The sequence below is a fragment of the Agaricus bisporus genome, assembly GCF_000300575.1.
Source record: "Agaricus bisporus var. bisporus H97 unplaced genomic scaffold AGABI2scaffold_8, whole genome shotgun sequence".
NCBI classification, from domain to species: Eukaryota; Fungi; Basidiomycota; class Agaricomycetes; order Agaricales; family Agaricaceae; genus Agaricus; species Agaricus bisporus.
This window is the reverse complement of record NW_006267371.1, coordinates 1,410,309-1,427,216: the sequence shown is the minus strand read 5'-3', so window position 1 is coordinate 1,427,216 and position 16,908 is coordinate 1,410,309. Positions and strand designations below refer to the sequence as shown.

Genomic DNA, 16,908 nt, shown 5'->3' with positions numbered 1-16,908 from the left:
CTGTACAAACTGAAGAAAGTGGTACCATTATCTCTTGAAGCGAGAAAGTAATCCTTACCGCGCAAGAAGAAGCTAGAGCAGTGCTGCCACAGAGCTACTACTAGTTTCCTGGCATGATTTGCGCGGATATTGTCCAAGCTACAGTTCAGACATTGTCCGGCATATATTAATTTTCCACGTTTCCCAAGATCGAGTTTGAAGTCCACTGATTTATAAGTGGGGGAGAGCAGAGCTCTACTATAGTTTGCGAACCTGCCTATCATGCTGGCTAGGTAGCCCCTGAGATCGCGCCGCGACACACAAGCACCCGTTATACATGCTGCTGAGATGTGCGTAGGACAACTGCCGCCCCTGGAGATTTGTTAGAAGGACAGGAGCCTTGTCAATCGCCACGCGTAACTTTTTTTCATCTCTAGGCGTTTGCTAGGCGTCCACCTGCTTAATCCGAATGGATTAAGGGCGTTCTCATGATTGAAGTAGAGTTCCATGTGTGACATGTGTGATCAAGACCTTGAAATAGTGGAGCCAACGTGGTTCCTGATGCCTTCGGAGTTTCGGTGAGTCAACTCTTAAGCTTTAGTCGACTTTCAAATCTGAGCCTGGCCAAAGCAATTCCTCGGGCCTGGTGCCTGAACGTTTGCGTATTCAGTGATGAGTCTATGACTGAGCCCCACCCTGCACCACTACATAAAGAACCAATCCTCTCCACTTACAAGCGCAACTACTATGACCGAGGATCTCGACTCGCATTACTCTGAACATCCCGTCATAGGACTACTTGCGCCAGTTGTTCCGAGTCGCTTTGTCCAAATTTACTCGCCTTCGGAACTACAAAATAGGGAGAGTCGATTCGAACTCTAGCATAAAAGTCCATTTGGGCTGCATGCCACATGGTCCAACTTTTTAAGTTTTGGCTGGGCAGTGGGAACCTCTTTTCAGCTTTGGAAACCTAGAAGGCTTACATATGGATATATGCCGACCCTCCGGCAATCTCACAATATAGTACTTACCATTGATGTCGGTTGGGGCCATTAAGTTAGATTTTTTCACGGATAGGGAAGCCAAATCTTGAGTTGATAATCTCTGACACTCATCATGGAGACTTTAGCGAGATAAAAGAGATGCAAAAACGTGGGCAAATTGAAAGTGACTGAATTTTGCGACGAAAAAAAATACTTTGATAGAGGTGTATGAATGGAATAGACGTCGGGGATATTGTAGAAGGGTCTTCCAAAAAAAATCTCTGGGAAATATATATCAAAAACGTACCGCTCCTGTCTGTTCTAACTTTACGAGGGAACATAGTTCTAACGGCGTCTAAATGCTAGGCTGCGTCGCGCACAGCATCAACTTCATATACTATTATAAAGGGGCACCAAACCGGACTCCAGAGCTCGGCTCTAAGAACCTCGGATCATTCAATTTACACAGCGTCCTGTACATCTATCGAATGAGCTCACTCGACCTGGAGCCACGCTATCATAGGCTGCGATTATTCGCTTACAACGGGGGGAAAAGGTGGTGCATAACTCAAGGTAATGCTTGAAATATCCGCCGCTCGAGAGTATGAGGACTCCGTTGTTAGTCAAGGAACGAGAGATCGAGAAAACCATCATTCCACCCTCTTATTTTTTTTCTGATTCATGCAGAGGGAAGATCCGTTTTTTCGGGAAGGCCTTCCAGGTGTAGTGGACTGTGCTTTCATTCACCTGTACTGATCACTATAGCGCGCTCAGTCACACGTCGAGAAAAAACTGGATCAATACATGACTTCATATCACTGGTTTCTAAAGCCGTGCTTTATAAATTGAAGTGTGGTCGAGAGGACAGAGATTTTTTAAAAACGGGCGCGAGCACTGAGCGAACGACTGATGAGTCAAAACCCAAGGTTAAACTTCTTTTGGTCACTTTCGAGATCTCACGAGTCGGTCGGTATCAGAGTCTTTTATAATCACGATTCACCAGCGAACCCACGGTAGATTGGAACTGGATTTCCTTTATTCTTTATAGTCTTAATTCAGATTTCCAGTGATAGCCTGGCAAGGATTCTTCATATAATTAAAACGCAGGTAATTAGGAACATTCCGAATGCCGTCTGTAGAGATAAATGATCCGGCAACCGGCAGTACTGAGCTGATTAACAAATTTGAGTGTTTACCAGTTGTTTACCCCCTCCCGGATTTGATAGATTATCCAAAAAAAAGTTTCATGCTTTTTCGCAACAAACACGTACTGTACCATTCTCCTTCTCAAAAGTTGTTCAAAAAGCGTTCAAGAATCAAAGTTGCCAACCAGGTTTCCAAACACGTGATCCATCACAACCCCACGCCTCCGAAAAAAATTCCAAAGTGACCTGATTCTTCATCAAGAACTCACGCGTTTTTTTTTTTTCATAAATGCCGTCATACGACTTTAATATATATATACTTATATAAGAAAAAGAGAGACGCCGTTTCCAACACACACACTCTCACCTGTGGATCTCTCTCTCTCTCTCTCTCTCTGTTACCCATCTACTACTCCTCTCGATACCCACTCACATCCTCAACCTCAATTTATTATAATTAATTCTTGTTTTGCTGTTACTATAGGTAAGTCGCATGCGTTCGTTGTTGCTTGACAGTTTTTTTTCGGGGGTGGAAAATTGGTTTTTTTGATGAAAAAATGTAGTCTGCAAAACTCGTTTAAACGACGAGTCCTTTTTTTTTAGAGGACTCGGATGAGTTTTGGTGTTCCTGTAAAAGGAAACCATTCAAGTCTCTGAGCTTTTCCTTTTTTTTCCCTTCTCGACTTTGCGTTTTTTTTTCTTGTTTCTCTTTGACTGACAATTTCTTTCTGACTTGAATAGACGATGGTTGTCAACGCTCGTACTGATGGTCGTGTCGAGGGTCGTATTGAGAATTATACCAAATTTTGGAAGGAGAATCCTAATTCTGAAGAGAATGAGGATAATGAGAGGAGGTTGAACAGTTATACTGATGTCGTCAACGGTTAGTTCCATTCAATTTGAAACGACAATTGAATTCAAATGAACTGTTTTTTCTTCTTAGGTTACTATGATGGCGCGACACAACTATATGAATTTGGTTGGAGTCGATCCTTCCATTTCTCTCGTTTTTACAAAGGCGAAGCTTTTGACGCGTCACTTGTTCGTCATGAACATTATCTCTCAGCGTATATGCAACTTCGTCCGGGGATGAGAGTCCTTGATGTTGGTTGTGGTGTTGGTGGACCTGCACGACAAATTGCTACATTTACTGGCTCGGATATTGTTGGTGTGAATAACAATGCATTCCAAGTTGGTCGTGCGAGGAAGTATACGCAGAAGATGGGATTGCAGGACCAGGTTCAGTTTGTTAAAGGCGACTTTATGAAGCTTGTTGAACAGTTTGGAGAGAATTCTTTTGATGCTGGTAATTGCTTTTTCTTTTTTTCTGTTTTATATGGTGGACTGACAAGGCTCTATAGTGTATGCTATCGAGGCGACCTGTCATGCTCCTACTTGGGAAGGTGTTTACGGTGAAATCTTCAAGGTGCTCAAGCCAGGAGGGGTCGTAAGTGACTTGGCTGTGTTCCCGTAGTTCTGGTCTAATGTTGGTGACACGTAGTTTGGTGTCTACGAATGGTGTATGACTGATGAATGGGATGCATCCAATCCTGAACACAAAGCCCTCGCTCACCAAATTGAGTTGGGTAATGGTATTCCCGAGATGCGACCCCTCCGTCAAGCGCGTGAGGCATTGAAAAATGTTGGATTCGAGATTGAGCACGAGGAGGATTTGGCTGACCGTCCGGACGAGGTTCCGTGGTATTACCCTTTGGAGGGTGATATCTCGAAGGCGCAGACGTTGTGGGATTACTTGACTGTATGGCGAATGAGCTGGAGCGGGAAATTGGTTAGCCATAATGCGATCCGAGTGATGGAGTGGTTTGGGGTGTTGCCAAAGGGCACATACGATGTGAGCGAGTCGCTCAAGGTTGCAGCGGATGCGTTGGTGAAGGGCGGACAGGCCAAGGTAAGGATTTTTTTCTGGTGTTTGTTGCTGAGAATCCGAGAGCTGATGCGAATTTGGGTAGCTGTTCACTCCGATGTATCTGGTTGTCAGCCGGAAACCCAGGAATTGAATGGGACTAGATTAGTGGATGTCATTAGCTGGATAATATAATGCGTTGATTGAACGTGAGAACGAGGAAACCTCGGAAGGAGCCGAGAGATTGTTGTGGGATCCTGGGCTATCCTGGGCTCTGCAAGAATGGCGCAGCGCTCCATGGTGAGCGATCCCAGGGTACACAAGCCCCGGCTGCCCAAGGCGTACACCGACCAGCAGCTCGCCTTTCTCAAGAGGTCTGTCGGGATTCCCCTCCCCCTTTCCCCCGCGCTGACCCTCCCCCCAGCAACCTCCCCGAGTTCGAGCGCCGCTCCCAGGGCTCCATCCGCGGCGATGCAAAGAAATTCGCCCTCGAACGCGCCGCCGACTTTATCGGCCGCTTTGGCCTTCCCGACGAATTTATCGGCGTCGAGGAGTCCGAGTCCCGCTTTCGCGAGGCAAGTATCCCCCCCACCTCACTGCCGCCCCCCTTTTCTGACGGTACTAGCAAATATACAACTGGTTCAAAAACACCGTCGGCCGCACCCGACGCAAGCTCGAGGGCCGCCCTCGGTCCGCCAAAAAGGCTGCAGAGAAAGGTCCGTGTCGTCTGTTTGGGATGTGCTCGGTTTGTTCACGCGTATGTCTAGCCGCCGCTGCAGCAGCAGCAGCCGTAGCCCAGGCTGCCGTCTCGCCTACTAACCCAAATGAGCTACAACAGTGGACCGCCGACGTCTCGTCGCCTACCATTGTGCCGTATCCCCATGCGGAGAGCAGCACCAGCCCTGTCAACGCCCCCCAGCCCATCATCCAGCCCATCCAATACACAAATCTCCAACCCACACCCACAGCCCCGCCGCCCCCGCTCCAGCCAACGTCCCCGGCTGCCATCCAGCCCCCAGCGACCATCCAGCCTCCTCCCCCCATCCCCCAGCCTACATCTTCGCCCCACCACCATCCTCATCCTCATGCCGCCGCCGCTACACTCACTCTTCCCATGACCCAGGTCGTCTCCCAGAGCGATCTCCGTGATGCATTCCTCCAGGGCATCGATGCCTCGACTCTATCCTCCATGATCCAGACATTTGTACTCAGCAATCCGAATCCCTCTCCCACCCCTCTTACCCCCGTAGTCGAAGCTCTATTCGAGGCTGTATCGGCCGATTCTTCCTCCCTTTCATTTAACCGCGATCATCTACATGTCTATCTACGCCGATACTTTGATGCTGCCTCCTATTTCACAGAGCAGGTTGTACATGCAGGCATCAGTGGCCCCATGTCTGGCACTCGGGCGCTGCAAATGCTCATACGCAAATATTCTACTTGGATACCCCATGCCCCGCCTTTGGTGCATTCGACTTCAGCATCTTCTTCGCGGTCTTCTGGCGGTGCTGGTCCTCGCCCAAACTCAACTCCCAGAGCTGTGCCAGGGGTGACGACCTCTACCCCTGGTCTCACTTCTTCTCTTACCGATGATATGCAGCGCATTGCTGCAGATCGACAGAGAAAAAAAGATCACATACAATGGGCACGCATACATGCTGCTGCCTTGGAACTCGGAGTACTCGGCTTGGGTAGGATTGGGGATACAGATAACAGTGGCTACACGTATGCTATGGGAAGAGCCTTCTCAGAGATGATGGCCAGAGATGCGGTATGGGAGAGCGACGAGGTTGAGTGGGTTGCTGGTATTTGTGTGCTGCGGTCTGTTATTCGGACTGCGATGAGAGGTGACAGGAGACAAAGAGACGAGTATGACGAATTGCTGAGGACTTATGAAGGACGATGGAAGGAAATTAAAGACGAGGCGAGGCAAGCACTCGTCACTGTGAGTTTATTTTGCCGCTTCATGTACACAAGAGTTGACCTGTCCGTTAGGATGTTTTACTTGGTGCAAGGGAAGATTTATCCCGTATGTTGGACGAGAACCTCTCGTAAGCTGTTTCGTTTTTGTCGTAGTTATCGCTTTTTCATTGCTATCTGTGTCTGCGCCGGTTGTGTGATCCTACTACTATCTTATTGTACGTATACCTCTCGCCTACGTTAATTCGTCCAATTAGGAGACCACTTTCAGTGGTCTTACGCTTTGGATAATTAGTTCGATACCTTAATTCATTTTTTTTTCTTGGTTTTTTTTTCTTCATCAGGTTTTTTCGTTCGCCTAGCCTAGTTGTGTGTGTGTGTGTACTACTTGTCTGTTATATATCATATGTACGTGTTGAAATGCACTAGAACTCTCTCCATCACGTCTTGTGCGTGTCTTCTCTCCACGAACCTGTAAATTTATCCGTTAGAAAGAATTTTTGAGAGACACTCAAGAGGTACTTGCCCGTGGGGTTCTCGCGGGTAGACAACCAGTTGTGCACCTTCTCGTCCTCGTGGCGCAGCATATCGTTTCAAACCACGATAAAACCCATATGACTGACCAAGTGGCACACGTTCATCGCGTTCACCGTGTAAGATGAGAATAGCAGTCGTAATACCTGTGATATTGTGGATCGGACTTGTCTTGCGTTCGGAACCGAATGAGGTGGTGCTTGTTGCGGTTGGGTTTTGAGGATAAGTCCAAGGAGGTGAACCACCTATTGCTGCCTAGATATGATGTGTTTTCAGAATTGTAGAAGCATTAGTGGAACGGGATGGTGTTTGCGTACCTCGAGTTCTGGAGAAGCCGATTCTGTGACCATAGTTTCCCAATGTGTAGCTCCGGCACCTACAACGGCCACTTTATATCTCGTTTTAGTTTGAGTAACGCCCCACGCCGTCAACGATCCTCCTATCAAATAGAGTTATAAAACGAGCAAAAAAACACACGCGACAATGTCAGTTTACCATGACTCCAACCAGCAACTCCTAATTTTTCAGAATCTGCCCATCCTCGAGCGATAACTTCATCGACCATACTTTCACAATCGGGCCAATCGTAGACACCGATACCTGCGTTGGCGGTTAGAGCGAATGAGTGTCCGCGACCTTGACTGCCTCGATAGTTGGGTGATATGGTGAGGTAACCTGCTGAAGCGCAAAGTTCTCGCCAGTTGCAGAAATATGGCATATAGTCTAAGAGAAGAGTAGGAAAATTTCAGTACTAGAAATATGAAATCGTTTGGGTTAGAGTTCTTCTTACCTGGAATATCACGACGGTAGGGACCTCCGTGAATGAATAAGATGGTGGGTAGGCGATGGGAAGGTGATGAGGGATCGTAGCCTGGAGGAAACCTGACGAGTCCACTTAATTCAACACCGTCGTTGGTTTTCCATCTGATAATTTCCGTCTTCAATTTAGGCGCTTCGGCAAGCCATTCCAAATGATTCGAGAGTTGTGTTAGGTTTCCATTCGATCTCGACAATACCATGTTACTGCCAACAAGTTTTTCTTCTTCACCATCAGTTAAATGAATCTTGAAACTACCAGACCAAACATTCGGTGGCTCGTGTCTGGGTCCAGAACTTAAGACTCCGGCGAAGACGTAGGTGATTTCATTAGGATTTAATGTGTTGACGATACGTTTGGCATCCCAAGAATTGAACCAGATTGCATCGGAAGATGTATGGAAGAGAGTGAATTTGTGAACGTGGCATGGGGCATGCGGAGTAAATGCGATGATGTCAATACGTGAATCTGTGTCCTGACTGACTTCCATAGCAAGAAAAGATTGACCATCCTTCGTGTTAACCCCGGTGTGAGGAGTACCTGCACGAAGCATCCGGACGGCGTCCTCGTTAACTCCATATACACGCTCGGAAGTGAGTTGTTGAGATACCGAGGGAGTGTCATCATGGTTATAGCGGTGAACGTGTAGTGCACGTGCATCGAGGATGTTCTGGGATTCGTAGCTTTGAAGACTGACGATATGTCCAGAAGATAACCAGAGAGTGGACCCAGAAGGTGATCGTGGATAGCTACCCAAGGATTTCGGCTGTGAATCTTCGGTGATGGAAATGGATTGCAATAACACCTCAAATTCTGTCCATTCCGTCCCTCTATTCTCTCGCAGTCGGTAAAGGATCTCTCGACTATCCGAACTCCAAGAGAATCCTTCTAGTTGTCGATCGTTCGGGACGTTATTAAGCGTACGGATTTCGTCGGTTTCGAAATTGTATACTCGGAGTCTAGAAAATCCATCCTTCGACCCGATCACTTTAGCGTCATTTTTCTCTTGCACCTTTTGCAAATCCTCCAAACTAGTTTCATCTCCACTCGCAAAAGCAATCCATTTCCCATCAGGAGAAATCTCGAAACCCTGAACGGGCTTTTTGCTGAACTTGGACGTTAAGATACTAGGCTCGGATTTCGTTTTCGCGTGGTCATCGTTTTTGGTGAGATTACTGTCAGGGTGGACCCCACGGGGATATTCAGATGACGACGGCGAGATCTGTCTATCAATTGATAGACTATAGATGAAAGTTGACTTTCCTGGAACTTGTCTATCCGATAGAAACAAAATCCGCTTTCCATCAGGGTGAAAAACGCCCGATCGATCATTAAACTCCCCATTGGTGAGTTGGATCGAACTACGAGGTTTATCGATCTCTGCCAGCCAAAGTTCTGAAAAAGTACGTTCGGTAGGTCGATAAAATTGAGTGACTTGATATAAGAGGAGTTTGCCGTCTGGACTAATTCTGACGTCGCGGATTTTTGGCTGAGAGGATATTTGGAGTGGTGTATGACCTGGATTTAGACGTTGGTAATCGGAAACCCGGGATTGCTCTGGTCCTGGATGAGTCGAGATTCCGTTGATGGATGGGTTTGAGGATCCCATTTGATAAAGAAGTGGATTATAGATATGAAGGGGGTGGGCTTTTCAGCAAAAGGTGTTTGGAGACTGAGATACCAGAAGAAGACGAGAAGAATCTCCGGTATATGAGCCTTCGTATCGAGGCGTGTGTGTAACTCATGTCATATGAACGGTATTGGGAGTGGAAAAAAGTTCCAATGTTGGCGGGAAAAAGTGGGTTTATGACAGTTATTGTTTGCAAAGACGCCCTCTTATTCGTTGGCATACACCCTGTGATCTGTAAATGGTACCGGCCATGAGAATGAGGAGCGTAATTGTGGGAAGCAGAAGGCCTAGCATTTTGCTACATACCGCATCGTGCTCGTGGATATACAGGATGATCTTGTCATCCCGTTTATTGGTCTGGGAAACCTATCGCATTGGCTCCCATGAGTTCCGCTTTCTATTATTAACCCCGAAGGTGTGGGCTCACCCAAGAAGTATCTTCTTGGAGGGGGCGAAACCCAAATCGCTAATCGCTTGGACCGATAGGGACACCTGGAAACACGAGTTGCACAAAAGATTAGTGTCCGGAATTGGGATTCGATATCTGAGGTGTAATCCGAACGTGGCACTAGCTTGTAATTACTTACCCATGGAAGGGTTCGCTACTTATTCCGGGTTATGATCCAGAACACGTATCCAATTCAGATGCCACATGGAATGGAGATTCACTGAGATTCAGAAAACAAAGTCATTGAGTGAGACTCATACCCAAAAACAAAACTTACATTTTAGCTAGTTGGTCAAATTGACGGTCTAGATGCGGTGGTATCTCAGTCTCGAGTCCTCTAGACGCTCAGAGTACCTGAACGGGCGAGTTCTCGGTTTCTGTCGTCCGGCCCGACATCACGTGAGACGTATCTGGAATCGCGTGACCAACGCGTAAATGATCCAATCAATCCTTTCGGAGCGACGTTCCCTCTTTTCTTCGTCATTCATACGCTTGGATAGAACAGGCCAGTGTGCTCTTCAAATTATTCTTTTTCTTGGCGCATGTCAGGAGCGCTCAGCGGTCACCTACTTCAGTCATATAACGCAATGAATCCATCTCTAGTGACCTCTGGCGCGATGTCTTTCAATGCTAACATGCATGGAACACCAACACCTTCATATCTTTTTTTTGGATCATCAATACCCTTTGCTGCTTCTTTATCTGCAAACGACACTATGTCAGAAGAGACCTCAATGAGGATCGCGGCATTGCAAGTGAAACTCAATCAGAAACTAGGGCCAGAGTACATCTCGCAACGGCAGGGTCCTAAAGGCGGACCAAAGCTGACATATGCGGAAGGTTGGAAGGTCATTAACCTGGCTAATGAAGTCTTTGGCTTCAATGGTTGGAGTTCAAACGTCGTCAATGTGACGACAGATTTTGCCGATCGTAATGAGTCAGGGAGGTACAATGTCGGAGTCACCGCTATTGTGAGGGTGACGTTGCGCGAAGGAGTCTATCATGAGGATATAGGATACGGTCTGGCGGAAAATTCTTCTAGCAAAGGTCAAGCTTTGGATAAAGTAAGTCTCCCTAGAATCCTGCACTACAGCTATTAATATTGTTTGGTTTGACCTAGTCCAAGAAGGAGGCAGTTACTGATGGCCTAAAGCGTGCACTGAGAAATTTCGGCAACCTCATGGGAAATTGTCTCTACGACAAAGCATATACCCAGGAAGTTGTAAAGATGAAGGTTTCTCCTGTACGTAACCTGCCTAAGAAATCCTGGATACCAATTTGACAGATCATACGAAGCCTAAATTCGATAAGGGCGAGCTTCATCGAAGACCAGAGTTTGCGGAGGAATCTAAATCCGCAATCATCTCGAATGCCTCTTCAAACTCTTCCAATACGTCCAGGCCGCCTGCACCTGTTTCGTTCCAAACAACCCGGGAGTCTAGCGCTGTTGGTGGTGGGAAAACGCTGTCTACTCATGAACGAACATCCAACGCGCGTCCAGCAACCAACGTTGCCAACAATAACATTGCCTCATCGGGCTCTAATATATCCGCTCAAACAGCGTGCAATGTTCCAAATCGCAATCCAAAAGCACCGCCGCCACGTCAACATCAACAACTACATCATGAACCACAACAGCCGGATCGCCGCGTTTCTTTCTATGAAACACCGACCGACCCAGCGCCGCGGAATGGTGTAAACAAGACGGAACCTGAAGACAGTTTTGATTTTGCTGACGACGATGAGTTCTTTGCGGCGTTTGAGGCGGAGGAGTGTGACCTTGGACGGCCGGTAGAAACGGAAGCAGATACAGGCCAACCAATTGCGCATGAAGAAAGTTATTCCGCAACGGATGAAGACAACAGTACGACGGCCATCAACCTCTCATCAGCCAACAACACCGCGCAAACCGACAGAGCTGCAAGATTACAACGACTACAGCAGCAGATCGCAAAATATTCAGGCAAGAATACATTTACTACGTCGCCACCCTTGCAAGAATCATCACCCAAAGAACAAACACATACATCCAATGCTTCTTCATCTCATCAAGTTGCTAATAATTCGAGGTCGACGCCACTTCGGCTACCAAATGGAATGAACAATCTGAATCACGCTCAACAACAGCGGAACAACCGGCCTCCCGCGCCGCTGACATCAAACCTGAATCAACAGAACCAGAATGAGAATTCGAGCTCACCTCTGAGTTCTGGCTCTAGGGAATCCGGAGGAAAGCGTACGTTGCCACCATCAATAGGAGGATTCCACTTTCCACCTGGAGTTGTGCGTCTCTTATCATTCAATCAATTGTTGGTGTGAGACTCACGCGATTTTTCATACATTTACCCATTCAGAATCCTCCCCAGCCATACAATTCTCATGCGCAAATGGGTCCATACGGTGGTGGAGGTGCTGGCATTAAGAGATCAGCAGACGCGATGACGGGTCCAAATATTCCAGGAATGAATAGTGGTGGTGGCCAGCGTAATTCGAGGCCTGGGATGGGATTACAACAAGCCGCGCCTCAGCGGCGAGAACCTTTCGCGCCGCTCGAGGTTGGGGAGGGTGGCGATATCAAACGAATCAAGCGCTGATGTGGCTCGGGCTTCATGACCGCCCGAGTCGCTCTCATACTTCTGTCATGCATACGGCATTCCTCGCTTGCACCGCACGTGTTTTCCTCCTTCACTCCTACCGCATTGAATGTCTCGTGGACTCTTTCGTCGAAAATTGTATCAGTAGTAATTGTAGGTTCTCATCGGATCCGCTTGGTTTGATGCTCTCGATGCCTCCCTCAGTTTACACCTATCCATGATTTGATTGCTCGAGCTGTTTACAGCAGTAGTTCTGCATGAGTGTTTTATTTCAACGCATGTCTTGAGGCTACATTGTCACAAAATCAAACAAGTCCTCTTGTGACAGCTGTCCAACCCAGCCTAGCTTTCGCCAATGTGCGTGTGGTGTGGTACATACACACTATGTTACTTGATCTCTTGAGAAAATCTTTCTAGTTCATATGCACATAACATTTTTCCAAACAAAATTTGAGTTTCATGAAAGAAAAGATAAATTAGCAACCAAAGTAGCCCACCGCGAGGGTCGAACTCGCAGCCTTCAGATTTCTTGGTCCGCTGTCCGGATTAAGAGTCTGACGCTCTATCCGATTGAGCTAGGCGGGCCCATAATAAAAATATTTAAATTCAAATCCTGACGGTATGTAGGCCTTGACAAAATTTATCTGAATCTGACAATACACATACACTGAGTAGTTTAAGCTCCTTCAGCAACATCTCTGTACACATCAAAGCGACGTTGCTTTGTTACGGGGATGCCGTCCCGCGCATCTTGCATGACTTGAGGGTCTATAGAAAACATTAATCAGAGGAGAAACCCAAATTTGTGTTCTTTTGCATACCCAGATCAGCATAGATGACATCTTCGCTTTCTCCTGCTTCTGCAAGCACTTTCCCCCTGTTTTGGGATGGTTAGCTGGGTCAGATATAGGCGTTCGGTATGCCTACATCGGATCGACAACCATCGAGTATCCCCACTGGACTTGGATTTAGGATTATTGCGGGGAAGATGAATACATAAACGCACCGCGTGATATCCTGCAGACATATCCCTGGCGGGGCTACACATGCCTACAAATACTTGGTTATCAACGGCCCTTTTGTAGAAGTTAGATGGGGTACGAGACGTTGGGATATCTAGCTTTCAATTACCTGCCTCTTTGTAACATTTCCCAATGCAATGGGCCTGTGGTTAGATTGAATGCTCCCGGGTAAACCAAGACATGACAACCTCGAAAAGAAGTTAGTATTATGAAGGAGAAGGAGATAATAGCATACCTTGCCGCGCAGAAATCATCGCAAGTTCAGGGAATCGAATATCATAGCAAATTCCGAGGCCAATACGCGCAAATTCTATGAATATTCAGTGTGCGATGATAGATGATTGACATGGTTAACTGCGGACCTGTATCAAAGTAATTCGTGGTAGTTCCACCCGTCAATGTCTCGCTTTCCTATTTGAGCCTGAGCACGGACTTTCAGGAGGAAGGCTGAGGGAGAAAATACATGCCTTAAAAGTAATCTTTCCGGGAATATCAATATCGAAAAGATGAACTTTTCGATGTGTCACCACCAATTCACCTGTGAAAGTTGTGTTCGTGTAAAAGCATTACAAAGAAGATTGCGCCGTACCTTTGGGATTATAAACCGTGCAGGTATTGTAGACTTTGCCATCTCGACCGTCACGTTCGGGTATCGAACCTATTCCAATTAGCAGTTCATCTAGAGACCATGATAGGTTTCTACCTCCAATCAACCAGGTACTTGTCTCTTTCGCAGCATCCGATAGCATCTTCACGCTCTCACTTGCAGAAGAAGCAATATCGTAAGGTTTCCCCGATGTGAAACCGATGTCTTCGGCATAGACAGGGAAATGGACATGGCCATATGGGGAGTTAAAACATTCCTAGACGATACTGAGACGACGAGAGAGAGGAGATTGCGGCTAAACTGAAAACGAACCGGAAGGACTACGATATCGGGCTTTTTGTGATGACCTTGAGCCGATGTCGCTTTGAAGATCATTTCGCGAGCATGTTTGAGATTGTCGGCCTTGTTGGCTCCAATTTGGCCCAGCTGAATAAATGCCAAAGTGAATGGTCGAAACACGGCCTGTCTGAGCGCCATCATGTACGATGCAAATGCAGGGACTTCCAGTCAAGGTCACAGATGATAATTAGAGTCACGTGTATCTTCACGATGTTGAACTGTCACTTAATGAAGACGCGTGCAATCTCTTCTGACTCTAATTACCATTCACCCGTCATGGGTCTGACATCAACGTCCACAATGACAACTTTGAAATCATTGCATCGATCTGGAAGCGTCTTGTTGTCGCCACAGAAGCGCAGGCGAATCTCGGGGCAAGGAAATAGCAGCCAAGCCAAGACACCGCCCTCATCGAAGCAAGTATGGGAATGGATTTTAACATCAGCTGGAGTCATAAAATGCTACGTGCGAGATGCAATGGCTATGCCACAGGACGAAGAAGGCTGGTCTTTTCCTGTGGCGAACGTTTTCAGCATAATGAACCCCTTGATCAGGTTACGATTTTTATTGGTTGGGCAATACTCCCTGCCGGAAGGCCGTAATTGTCGGTATTGTGGTCGGTATACAGGCATATGAAAAGAAGATTATATACTCTGGTAGGCGTTAGAGAAACCTGGCTCGTCGGTCTCTGACACGCCCCGTTGCAAGTGGATGACGGCACCTCGGTCATTGATTGCACCCATGCTTCTCAACAACCCAAGAAACGTTTAGAAGGAGACAAATCATCATTGCCGATAGAGCCTCCTGAACCCATAGCTCGAATAGGCGGCGTCGTGGAAGTTGTTGGTAGAGTTTGTCCTCAACATGGGATTCGGGTAATTGTCGCAGACGCAGTCGGTAAGGAATATCACCCTCTCCTCCGGCTTTCGCTGAAACCACGTTAGTACCTTCTTCATTCGAAAGGCAGTTGAATCACTGGAAATGCGTTCGAAACCTGCATAAGACGTGTTACTCTTGCACAGAACCCTTCGTTATTCCCGTTGCATCTATCCCCAGTGTTCCTGAGACACCGAGAAAGGTTCCAGGTCCAGCCAAGGAAGATTGCACATCTCCAAGTGTCGCTTCACAAACAACGACCGCAACTTCTCCTGTAGCCATTAGTCCAGTCAAATCCAAATTTGAACCTCAGGTAATTTTGGTGTATCATTCACGCCCTTATAGTGATTGAATATTCGCGTCTTTGTAGTCTCCTACGAAGCTACGGCACCCATCCCGGCTGCGGTCACATAACCTCACAGATGCTGCATTTCGACTCTACGTCAAGCACTATATTAATAACGCTCCACAAAGTCCAACCACATCTGATTCCGACTCTGATGATAACATCTATATGCCAATCCGGCAATACACATCACACATTCTTGACACCACGATTTGCAAACAAGATTATAAAAATCTCACTTCTAAACCCAGAACGCGCTCCTCGGCGTCGACTAGTGAGGGTTTCACTCTGTCGTATCTCCGACGTGTTCCCGAGCTATCCCTTATGGCGAAGCGCGTCGTCAAGCAGCGTGCACGGGAGGAGAAGAAATTACGCGAAACTACGTCTCAATCAACTTCCAAATCATCCTCGAAACGGCCTGTCAAGCATGTTAAGCTAGATAAAGCATGGCTTGCCTCGAAGAAGAAACGATTGTTCCAATGGGCCATTTGCGAGCTCTTACGAGATGGAAGTATTGTACTTTGGGACGGTCCCAAACGGTCATACTCAGGCGAGACTTCCCGAGTACACGGGGATGCTAGTATGCTGTGGAAAGACAGCTCAACAATGACTGCAACCAACGAATCATTATTCAGTAGTACCGATATCTCGAAGTTATCATCTGTGGCTGACGAGAGCGAGTCGGAGTTGTCGGAACCCGATCCAGAGGAAGAAGCCTACATGCCTACGAAACCTGAAATCTTGGCCGCTCCCATAAAAAATGCGTTGGTGGAATTGGCGTTGGTCCCAAAGAGGCAGATGGCTAGACGGACTGAACTGATGGGTGGGTCGACAAAGGAGGAAATTTTAGGCCATCTGAGAAGGGATGACCGGTGGCATTTTATCGGAGAGTGGAATATCACCGAGACGTTGGAATACATGGATGAAGAACACATGGCGTGGTGCATTGGTAATGATAAATGGATTGCCACGCAGTAACTATCGAATTAGTTTGTGCTCGCAAACCCGGATGCTTTCTCAGTTGCATCTGGAGGTTCTTCCTAATATCAAGCCGAAAAGAGCGATCAGACTTCTATTGATATCGCATTTTGTTCTGGGTAGTTCCTGACCTATTTTTTTCTTCCTCCGATTCTGCGGAGGCACTAAGGGGGCACGGCCCAGATCAAATTGAAGGAAAAGAAAGCATTCGTTGGCGTTTCTCCGAGTCACGGACTCTTGAAGGGCTGGCGCACAAGGTCAACCTCTCGATCAATCTCTGAAGTTATACCATCAAAAATGTCGTTGGTCAAGGACTCACGCGGATAGAATATTTTCCTTCTAATTCATGTCGCTCCACCCGTCCTCATGTATTTTTTGTCTTTAATAATCATTGCTGTGGGCTTAACCCACAAGTATATACTTGATAATTTAAGGGGGAGATGACATAACCAAAGATCAATCGTGAGATAGGCGTACTTAACTGCGTACCGTCGCACTAGAACGATAAATGAATCAAGCCCCTTGTCGTCAACCCGTACCCCCTCGACGTCCCGAGCAAGGAATGGAATTCATAAATTTTCGAGTGCGTCATTGAAAGTCATAGTTGACCATAGAGGGAACATCAGATTCTGATACTTGTGGGCGCAGAGCAGGTCAACAACCGGTGCCAATGCCGACCGCGAGTTGACAGCTTCATGATCAGCTGCTGGGAAGCGGATGCTATTTGTTGGCCGATCTGTTAATCTGGTAGTCTCACGTAACGCGGTTCAGTTAAAGCCACAACGGGAGGCCTTTGCGGCTATCAGGCTCTGGTGTGGCGCTCGGA

The 16,908-nt window shown here is 47.1% G+C and overlaps 7 protein-coding genes and 1 non-coding gene across 8 annotated transcripts; 5 read left to right on the top strand and 3 right to left on the bottom strand.

The window, feature by feature from the left end:
- Nucleotides 1-2,459: 2,459 nt before the first annotated feature.
- On the top strand, nt 2,460-4,193 carry AGABI2DRAFT_194260 (hypothetical protein). The gene is made up of 6 exons (XM_006463373.1): nt 2,460-2,591; nt 2,849-2,990; nt 3,051-3,413; nt 3,469-3,554; nt 3,609-4,016; nt 4,078-4,193. The coding sequence occupies exons 2-6, from the start codon at nt 2,852-2,854 to the stop codon at nt 4,123-4,125; spliced, it is 1,044 nt and encodes a 347-aa protein (XP_006463436.1). The 5' UTR covers nt 2,460-2,591; nt 2,849-2,851; the 3' UTR covers nt 4,126-4,193.
- An 892-nt stretch (nt 4,194-5,085) lies between these two features.
- On the top strand, nt 5,086-6,026 carry AGABI2DRAFT_152605 (hypothetical protein; the record flags this gene model as incomplete). Its single annotated transcript, XM_006463372.1, has 2 exons — nt 5,086-5,916; nt 5,967-6,026. The coding sequence occupies 2 exons, from the start codon at nt 5,086-5,088 to the stop codon at nt 6,024-6,026; spliced, it is 891 nt and encodes a 296-aa protein (XP_006463435.1).
- A 200-nt stretch (nt 6,027-6,226) lies between these two features.
- Nucleotides 6,227-8,913, bottom strand: AGABI2DRAFT_208221 (hypothetical protein). The gene is made up of 6 exons (XM_006463371.1): nt 8,432-8,913; nt 7,216-8,353; nt 6,921-7,148; nt 6,743-6,864; nt 6,418-6,680; nt 6,227-6,363 (listed from the first exon to the last, which is right to left on the bottom strand). Exons 1-6 carry the CDS (start codon nt 8,849-8,851, stop codon nt 6,294-6,296), a joined length of 2,241 nt encoding a protein of 746 aa, XP_006463434.1. The 5' UTR covers nt 8,852-8,913; the 3' UTR covers nt 6,227-6,293.
- Nucleotides 8,914-10,054: 1,141 nt separating this feature from the next.
- AGABI2DRAFT_208219 (hypothetical protein) lies at nt 10,055-10,602 on the top strand (the record flags this gene model as incomplete). Its single annotated transcript, XM_006463370.1, has 2 exons — nt 10,055-10,384; nt 10,441-10,602. 2 exons carry the CDS (start codon nt 10,055-10,057, stop codon nt 10,600-10,602), a joined length of 492 nt encoding a protein of 163 aa, XP_006463433.1.
- A 20-nt stretch (nt 10,603-10,622) lies between these two features.
- AGABI2DRAFT_187023 (hypothetical protein) lies at nt 10,623-12,146 on the top strand. Its single transcript, XM_006463369.1, has 2 exons — nt 10,623-11,603; nt 11,675-12,146. The coding sequence occupies exons 1-2, from the start codon at nt 11,418-11,420 to the stop codon at nt 11,912-11,914; spliced, it is 426 nt and encodes a 141-aa protein (XP_006463432.1). The 5' UTR covers nt 10,623-11,417; the 3' UTR covers nt 11,915-12,146.
- A 258-nt stretch (nt 12,147-12,404) lies between these two features.
- Nucleotides 12,405-12,499, bottom strand: AGABI2DRAFT_t81. Its single transcript has one exon. It is a non-coding gene; the product is annotated as a tRNA-Lys (tRNA).
- AGABI2DRAFT_194259 (hypothetical protein) lies at nt 12,487-14,066 on the bottom strand. Its single transcript, XM_006463368.1, has 11 exons — nt 13,856-14,066; nt 13,640-13,799; nt 13,526-13,594; nt 13,404-13,474; nt 13,299-13,347; nt 13,172-13,246; nt 13,046-13,124; nt 12,921-12,990; nt 12,842-12,870; nt 12,736-12,791; nt 12,487-12,682 (listed from the first exon to the last, which is right to left on the bottom strand). The coding sequence occupies exons 1-11, from the start codon at nt 14,021-14,023 to the stop codon at nt 12,591-12,593; spliced, it is 918 nt and encodes a 305-aa protein (XP_006463431.1). The 5' UTR covers nt 14,024-14,066; the 3' UTR covers nt 12,487-12,590.
- Nucleotides 14,067-14,182: 116 nt separating this feature from the next.
- On the top strand, nt 14,183-16,082 carry AGABI2DRAFT_120249 (hypothetical protein; the record flags this gene model as incomplete). The annotated part of the gene is made up of 5 exons (XM_006463367.1): nt 14,183-14,452; nt 14,511-14,538; nt 14,591-14,779; nt 14,827-15,071; nt 15,129-16,082. 5 exons carry the CDS (start codon nt 14,183-14,185, stop codon nt 16,080-16,082), a joined length of 1,686 nt encoding a protein of 561 aa, XP_006463430.1.
- Between the last annotated feature and the right edge of the window lie 826 nt (nt 16,083-16,908).

Coding starts and splice junctions, on each gene's coding strand:
- AGABI2DRAFT_194260 (XM_006463373.1), top strand. CDS start 2,852: ATGGTTGTCAACGCTCGTACTGATGGTCGTGTCGAGGGTCGTATTGAG. Junction 3,555..3,608: donor TGCTCAAGCCAGGAGGGGTC/GTAAGTGACTTG, acceptor GGTGACACGTAG/TTTGGTGTCTACGAATGGTG. Junction 4,017..4,077: donor TGAAGGGCGGACAGGCCAAG/GTAAGGATTTTT, acceptor GAATTTGGGTAG/CTGTTCACTCCGATGTATCT.
- AGABI2DRAFT_208221 (XM_006463371.1), bottom strand. CDS start 8,851: ATGGGATCCTCAAACCCATCCATCAACGGAATCTCGACTCATCCAGGA. Junction 6,865..6,920: donor AGTTGCTGGTTGGAGTCATG/GTAAACTGACAT, acceptor TCTATTTGATAG/GAGGATCGTTGACGGCGTGG. Junction 6,364..6,417: donor TACCCGCGAGAACCCCACGG/GCAAGTACCTCT, acceptor ATAAATTTACAG/GTTCGTGGAGAGAAGACACG.
- AGABI2DRAFT_187023 (XM_006463369.1), top strand. CDS start 11,418: ATGAACAATCTGAATCACGCTCAACAACAGCGGAACAACCGGCCTCCC. Junction 11,604..11,674: donor TCCACTTTCCACCTGGAGTT/GTGCGTCTCTTA, acceptor TTACCCATTCAG/AATCCTCCCCAGCCATACAA.
- AGABI2DRAFT_194259 (XM_006463368.1), bottom strand. CDS start 14,023: ATGATGGCGCTCAGACAGGCCGTGTTTCGACCATTCACTTTGGCATTT. Junction 13,800..13,855: donor CCGATATCGTAGTCCTTCCG/GTTCGTTTTCAG, acceptor AGTATCGTCTAG/GAATGTTTTAACTCCCCATA. Junction 13,125..13,171: donor GATGATTTCTGCGCGGCAAG/GTATGCTATTAT, acceptor CTTCTTTTCGAG/GTTGTCATGTCTTGGTTTAC.